This window comes from Notothenia coriiceps, unplaced genomic scaffold, assembly GCF_000735185.1.
Source record: "Notothenia coriiceps isolate Sejong01 unplaced genomic scaffold, NC01 NC01_scaffold00003880, whole genome shotgun sequence".
Classification (NCBI taxonomy): domain Eukaryota; kingdom Metazoa; phylum Chordata; class Actinopteri; order Perciformes; family Nototheniidae; genus Notothenia; species Notothenia coriiceps.
Genome location: NW_011336581.1, coordinates 17165 through 25279, shown reverse-complemented (window position 1 = coordinate 25279; position 8115 = coordinate 17165). Strand labels below are relative to the sequence as shown.

Genomic DNA, 8115 nt, shown 5'->3' with positions numbered 1-8115 from the left:
CTGATTTGATATTGTTGCAGTGACATCAATCTAGGAACAATGCCCCCTCTTGGATATTAAACACTATTACACACACGGTGTGTGCAGGAGCTTACATTGAGGTGACTTTCTTCGTCTTCTTCCTCCTCCAAAATATCCCCTCGAAGTAAAAGTGATGACACAGTGAGTCTCATCTTTAAACAGCTCCAGATCTCTGAAACACAAATGTAAAAATCTTTGTATTTCTGGATGCATTTATTTTAATGTATCATTACAGTTAATATTGCATTATTTTGACTGCCAAGGTGGAGCTTATTTAAATGACTTTATATTTCTCATATACTTCCGAATATCAAGCATCAATTATAACTTTCATTAAAGCATAAAAGTCAGTTGTTATTTTTAACTTCAGGAAGTTTTCAGAGGTGTTTTCCATTATTTACTCAACCTCCAAACAGAATCATCCTCCAACATGAACATAAAGCTAAATCAGAATCTCCCTTTAATAGGTCCAAATTAATCAAGAAAAACTTAAATATATAACAAGAAACCGTGATTAATTGCTGGACATTAGTTTAAGCTTATCTTATTTCATATAAACAAGGAAAAATGCCCTGACACATCCATCGATAACATTGAAAAAGTGTAAATAATAAGCAAACACAAACCTCTTGTTCTGCTGCTCCTCAGGAGTTTCACAGGGACTCTGAGTCACACTGAGTGTGTTGCACGCCGCGTCATTTCACACAGAGCGTCCAGCAGCTTGGACAATCTGCACACCTCTCTGTGAAATGCTGCATGCTTCAACTTTTCCCCCTCTCAGCATAATCTGCAGTGATTAACACTCAGCGCTGGAAAGTCCCTGCCTCAGTCTCTGCTGCTCGCTCTGACCCCAGGCTGTTCTCATGGTTAGAAAAACCATTTATAATAGTAATTAAAAAACACAGTTTGACATAAAAAGCTTGATTTTTTTTTGTCTATAAAGTCCCATGAATAATAGATTTTGATTTAAAATGTCATCAGTGATTGAAAACACCCATGTGAATGCTGTTGAAGCCTAAGTGGATTGGTTAATCTGAGTACGAGGAAAACCTGTGTAAAAATCAATAACTTATAAAGGCGGTAAACAAGATTATATTAATATTGGAAATATTGCATCTTGCATTGAAGATAAATTAAAATGACTGTTTTGTTATGGCTGCACAATTCACTGAAATGGAAAAAAGTTTCGATGCATCATTTTGGAAAAAACAAGACCTGATATATTTGGTGTTTATGGAACTCTGAAAGACCCTTTAGAATTTAGAACCAAATGTGTATAAATAATGCATGGAACTGAAATGTCAGATATTTGAGCTTAAACCAAAAGTCCAGTCTTCTCCACCTGTGGGGAAGTTCAATGTAAGCAATGCCACTCGGATCATAAAGGTCTGTATAGAGATTTTATTTAGGACATGATACCATAATTTACAAATAAGCAGTGAGGGTTCACTGAGCTTTGGGGGGAACCCACTCGTGGATCTTCTTGGAGGTGGTGGGGAAGGGCACGTACTGCTTCGAGCTGCCGCTCACGTTGAACTGGTGGACCTGAGCCAGGAACTTCTTAGGCTCTGGAGGGTGAGTGGTGGGGGGGTTGTCTGTCATAGAGTGCAGCCAGCGATGCCTGAAGAGTGCAGGGAACAAGAAGATGGTTGAATAACTCATTCTTTCTCTTAATATTTGATTTGTATTTTCTGTCTGTATGACACTATTAAAGTTACATATAAGCTACATTAAGTAAACTATTCAAAACGTGTTATCTACTTGCAAAGACTGTACAGCAGTGTCCACTTTATTTACTGAACATCTTAGGTATCATGAGGAGTAGTTGTGTTTTTTAGGACAACTAGGATCTAAAAAGAAATGTGTTTATGGTGAGTAGCGGACTTGCCAAATAGTGTTCTCAAAACATCAATATAATTTTTCCAGTGGGTCGTTGCTATGTAATTGTAGAGCAACAAAGTGTTTATTCATTAATTAATCAATGGATTTTTTTTTTTTTTTTAAATCAGAAATAGTCAAACAATTCCTATGAACATTGTTATTGACCTTTGCACCTCTGCTCGTACAAAACAAGACATTAGAATATGTCACATTTGGCTTGACAAATATTATTTTCAAGTTTGATACACAATTATTGATTTATTGAAAATAATGTTGTTTGATGAATAGACAATAATAATGTGTTATTATTTCCCAATGTGCAAGTCGTACCACTCAGCTGGAACCATGCTGCCGTCCACCTCCCACATGGTGTTCTTTCCGTTCATCTCTGTGGTGTAGAGCACCCAGCGGTGGCGTCCTAGACACATTTTTGACACAGAAAACTGTTTATTTACCGATTCAAACATGTGTCAATCTCAAGCATCATTTGCTTGTTAAACCATTCGTATAACAGAGTGATACAACTGCAAAAATCCTCCATGAAAACAACATTATTTTGGTGCAAGACAAGTATACTGCTCATACGTTTAAAATCATGCACATTTAGAGAACCTGGACTCACCAAAGAAGTAGTTTTTTCTGTCCTCAAAGTATTTGTTTCCATATTTGTCCACACCAATCAGGGCTCCTGTCTTCACATCATTCGCCCTGTCGATGCATCAACAACACACACGCTCAGTGAGGCAGATCTGTGCTTACACTTCCCTTAGCAAAAACGAATATCGTGAAGTGTAAAGGTGACATTTTGTTCAAATAAACATCTATTTGCGAAGCAAATCTGTGCTATAAGGGAATATGTTCCATCATTTTCCTTTGCAAAGACAATTGACACTGTTCAGAGACTAACATTTGAGCCTAAATCATCAGTGGCATCATAACAGCCATGACTTACAGTAGGTTCAAAGCGAAAGATTTGTGCTAAAAAGCTACATTTTCAAACATTTTTCTTTGCAAAAACAAGTACAGGGAAACAATTAAAAGATGCCATGTTACTCATGCATGTTGAGTAACTTACGAGCCGAATTCATCAGTGTTTAGATACATACATATCAAGCATTCCACGCGTAAAACATATTTAAAAGATAGAATAAGATACACATATAGTACAAAATAAAAAAGTAACATTAGCGGCAAGTATACACACAATACACAATAGAAAGGACATATATCACTAGACTAGAGTATCTTAATAATACACAATATAACGAAGATATAGAATAATACTTCAGTCATGATTTAAATAGACGTAAAGCGACATAACGCGGCCGCTGTTAATTCTCTTAAATTACGATATTTATCAATGGAGTGTCTTTCCACTCACTTGATGTACTCACTTAACGTAATGTAACATTAGCTAGCTGTCAACATGCTAACGGCTCTGGACAGAAAGAGCCAGGTCACACATCTTTATAAAGCTCTTAAGAGTCCCCACCAGTGTTTCATTAAAACATATACAACTGCTTCTATAAACTGACCTGAAAAACTGAACCAGCAACCCTTTGACTCCTCCATGACCTCCTAGTTGTCCCAAAGCCCTTCGGACGACATGAAGATACCCCGCCATCTTTAGACGGAACAATTCCCGGACGGACCGATGTGCGGTAAGAAAAAACAGGTCCGGGTACAACAACACTTTGAGAGACTTCAGTTCCACATATAAATACTTGTATTTATGTAGTATGCTATTCATATATTATGTGCTGAATAATACAAACTATTATTAAAGAAAAGTAAGTATTTAAAGACTGCTAAATATCACTAGTATTTTTTCTATCTACACCTTCATTCATTCATTTAAAGAGAATTAGACTCAGGTTATGAAAGAAACAGAAATATACTCAATGGCGTCTATCAACTTCCGGCGGGTGGGGGTGAGGGCGAGTACTTCCTGTTTGAATGTTCTTATTATACATCATGGTTTGAATACAGAGTTTTGACATAGACACCAAGAGCAATAATGAGCGGATTTGGAAAGGTTAAAGAAAGGCGATTGGCCTTCCAGCGGGTAAGAAAGTCGGCACTACATTGCTGTGTGCCCCTTTGTACAAATTCGTCCCGTTATAATCGGGAGATAAGTTTTCATTCATTTCCTATTGATGCTGAGGTAAAGGCTCAGTGGCTGATCAAGGTCCGTAGGGACAATTTCAGCCCCACAAAAAATACCCGTGTGTGTAGTAGGCATTTTCGACCAGGAGACTTATTGGTCACAGCTGGAGGACTGAACAGAGTACAGAAAGGAGCTACACCTGTTCTCTTTGCATGGAATAACTACGAGCTACCTACACCAAGACGTAATGTTTGGGAGCGTCGGCCGTGGGCAGAGAGTCCCTACCCGGACTTGAGAGCTGAGTACGAGGTGGAAACACTTGCGCCGCCGGATCATGACTAGGCCTACTCTGTAAATCCAGCGACGGCAGTGATGGCAAATCAGGTGGCCGACGAGAACGAAGCCTTGAAAATCCAGGTTAGGGAGCTCCAACACCAGCTGGAAGTGTTACAACTGAGATCTCGTTTCGGGATACAACGCCTGGCAGGGTCGGACGAGGACATTCGTTTCTACACCAGGTTTGTTTATAAGGTTTGTTTATAAGGCTATCAGGATGTTGTTATGGCCACTAGTTTGATAAACACTTTTCATTTGGGGAAGCTAATTTAAGAAACAAAACTATGTCTAACATGAACAATATTACATTCTTAGATTTGCCACATACAAGCATTTCCTCGCCTTTTGGAAATTGGTGGAGCCTGCAGCCAACACCAAGATGGTGCGGATCACCAACGCCAAGGCATCCTCTGCCAGCAGCTCGGATTCCTCTCAACCATCAACAACGGTAAGCAGCATACAAGCATGGATGTATATTAATAATTATGCACGCTGCGCACAGCTATACCACCGTTTAACAAGTGCATCACATCACTCACAAAACCCACCCACACACACACACACACACACACACACACACACACACACACACACACACACACACACCACACACACACACACACACACACACACACACACACACACACACACAGAACAACAAACCCCAGGAAAATGTGTTACAACTGTACCCGGTCTCCCCTATAACAGTATCTACAGTATGCCTAACACTTATTTGTTTTCACAGAAACTTCCACCCATAGATGAGCTGCTGCTGTTCCTCATGCACCTGTCAGTGGCCTACATCTGAGGGATCTAGCAGAACGGTTTGGCATTCACCGCACCACAGTCAGCAGAATTATTTCACCTGGACACACTTCCTCTACCAACTGCTTGGAAGCAAACGTCTGTGGATCCCACGCGAAGTTGTCAAAGCTCCCCTTCCACCAGAGTTTTCAGCTTTCCCTGACACACAAGTGGTGCTTGACTGCACTGAAGTATTCTGCCAGACTCCATCATCTCTCCTGCTGCAGAGTGAGGTGTTTTCTACATACAAAGTGTCGCATGCTTACATTCAAGGCCATGATCGGCATGGCACCACATGTCCCATTACATTTGTGTCTGGCCTGTATGCAGGATCTATGAGTGACCGGGAGATCTTCAAGCTGTCTGGCATTCGTGAGCCTGCTCACACCAGACATGGCGATAATTGTTGACAAAGGTTCCTTGTGGGACAATCTGGTTGAGGTAAAGTGTACCGGCCTGCCTTTCTGCACAAAAAAACCCAAATGAGCAGGGAGGATGTCAGGCAGACTCAATCCATTGCACGTCTGAGGGTCCATGTGGAGAGGTGCATCAGAAGAGTCAAAGAGAACAACTATTTGACAAAGCCATACCACTGTCTGTGTGTGGAAGCATTGGAGGAGCTCTTCAATGTGGGCTTGCTCCTGGGTCAACTACCCAGAACGGACCGCTGGTAAAAGCATGGGCAACTGTGGCAAGCCTGGGCAGTAATTAGTGATGGAATGAATTATGGCTCTTTGAATGGAAAATAAGCGTAATAATCACCACGGATAATGGATTGACTGTATCTGCCTGACCTAATGTCCAATAATCTTCCTTGTAAACATGACACAAGGTGTGCGCACTATCCATGTCAGTGAATGTACTACTTGAATTTTGCGCTCCTTGTATGTTTAAGTAAAATAAAGCTGTCTGCTCATGTATGACCATGAAATTCACGTTACCTCCAAATTATATTACAGACTCACTGTGTTTTACCAAGTCGGCGAAGGAGATTATTTGTTGACCCTGCTTTTATAAGATATAGTTCTCGCTATTAACCAATGGTGCTCGCTCTTATCACTGCTGCCTGGTTTTCCGGGACACACCTTCGAAAGTGCATCACACCCATGCTGCTGCGTTTGGCTCATTTTCCATTTTCACTCTCAAAAATGAATCGGACTCATGCAACACTAACTTAAACCCTCAATACAATATATATTATATATAACTACATGAAATTATAACCTCAAACAAAAATGCACACAAAAATAACATAGGACAATACATATTATATAATAAATCCACAATATGAACACTAACATGACACTGAATGTAAGTGTGGAGCCTACACTAATGTTCTTCATTATTTGAAACGCTTTATATTCAGATTGGTCCCTTGAGACATCATAGTCCTTTTACAAGAGACTGGCAATTTAGTTCGCACATGGGAAAACATTAAAAACAACTATAAAGCCAGAACTTGTAGAGGATAACCTCGCCACACATACAAACACAAACAACCAATTAAAACAAAAAAACAATAGAGGGACCATCATCCTAAACAATATTACCTCTATCAACAAAATTACACAAACTCATCCCAATAGTTCCAGAAAGCTCTTCACAGAACAAGATGCTCCACCCACCCCAAAAAACCCAAAACCACACAACACCACTTCAAACAAACTTAAAACATTCAAAAACTAAAATTCACCCCAATTTCAAATTCTAGCTGCTAACTGTTCCCCAACAAATATAAGCATATCTATCCAATAACAAAAATATCGCTATACTTGTATGCTATGTATCTTGCAACTCTCTACATCTCTCTCCCTCTCACTCTCCTCATCATCCAACACCAATTCCATCTAACATCCTCAACATCTCATATCATCAAAACAAAATAATAACTATCTAATCTCTCTCACACTTCTCTTCATCTCTACCTCTCTCTACTCTCACATCAACTCACGTCTTTCTCTCTCTCCCCTTCTCTGCTCCCTCCCTCTCCCTCTCTCTCCCTCTCCCTCCTCCCCTCCTCTCTCTCTCTCTCTCTCTCTCTCTCTTCCTCTCTCTCTCTCTCTCTCTCTCTCTCTCTCTCTCCTCTCTCTCTCTCTCTCGTCTATCTATCGTATGGTATATCTGCTAACTCCCAAACAAATCCACACTGAAGACGCGAAGTACTCAGGCTCACACCAGGCCACCGGAGTTGATTAGACGCCATCTTGTGCAACTAGCCTATTCATGCGTTTTATTGTTTTATGTTGAAATGACAAGCTGCAACAGATGAGGATGAAGTTGTTGGCGGAATTGTTTTAGTGAGTACCCTTTTCAAGACGGACAATTCATGTGAAAGACGGACATTATAATGCTGCGGAAGGGAGAGGCGCCGGCAAACGCGCGGCGGCGGGGGGTGTGTGATAGATCTACAGGAAGTCCACCTCATGTGTCAGAACACGAGTTCAGGCACACTGAATACACTAGAAACTAGCAAAACAGAACCAATACTACCTTATCAGGTCAAAAGAGTCACAAGGTCTTGAACTAACTCACCAATTTAATCACCCTTGGACAACCTGCTCTCTGTCTACGATCGTCCAATAACCTTCAGTCTCTATATAAATAGTTATTGATGCCGACAAACCTGAACAACTAATAGAGCTATCCCTCGTGCATGTTTGTCACACAAGCACCACCATCAATACAGTACGTCCCTCCACCTCCAGACTGTACTAGAAACTGGAAGCTGTGCTCTCTGCAGATGCTGCCTCAGATTGGCTGACAAACCAGCTCCATCCTCTGAAAACCTCTCAAATGGGACGCATAACTATCGCTAAGATGAGTAATCACAATTAACTTAGTGTTCCACAACCTAACAATTATGCGACACACCATACCACTCCTGACTAGACAGGTTGGCAAAAAACTACCACGTATCTACAGCATAACCACACTCACCCTTCGCAAATGATGTTATCATACGCCAT

General features: G+C 40.7%; 1 protein-coding gene across 1 annotated transcript; it reads right to left on the bottom strand.

Annotated features, from left to right (window-relative positions):
- Positions 1-1402: 1402 nt before the first annotated feature.
- On the bottom strand, positions 1403-3590 carry ndufa12 (NADH:ubiquinone oxidoreductase subunit A12). Its single transcript, XM_010766918.1, has 4 exons — positions 3438-3590; positions 2525-2610; positions 2233-2320; positions 1403-1642 (listed from the first exon to the last, which is right to left on the bottom strand). The coding sequence occupies exons 1-4, from the start codon at positions 3524-3526 to the stop codon at positions 1468-1470; spliced, it is 438 nt and encodes a 145-aa protein (XP_010765220.1). The 5' UTR covers positions 3527-3590; the 3' UTR covers positions 1403-1467.
- Between the last annotated feature and the right edge of the window lie 4525 nt (positions 3591-8115).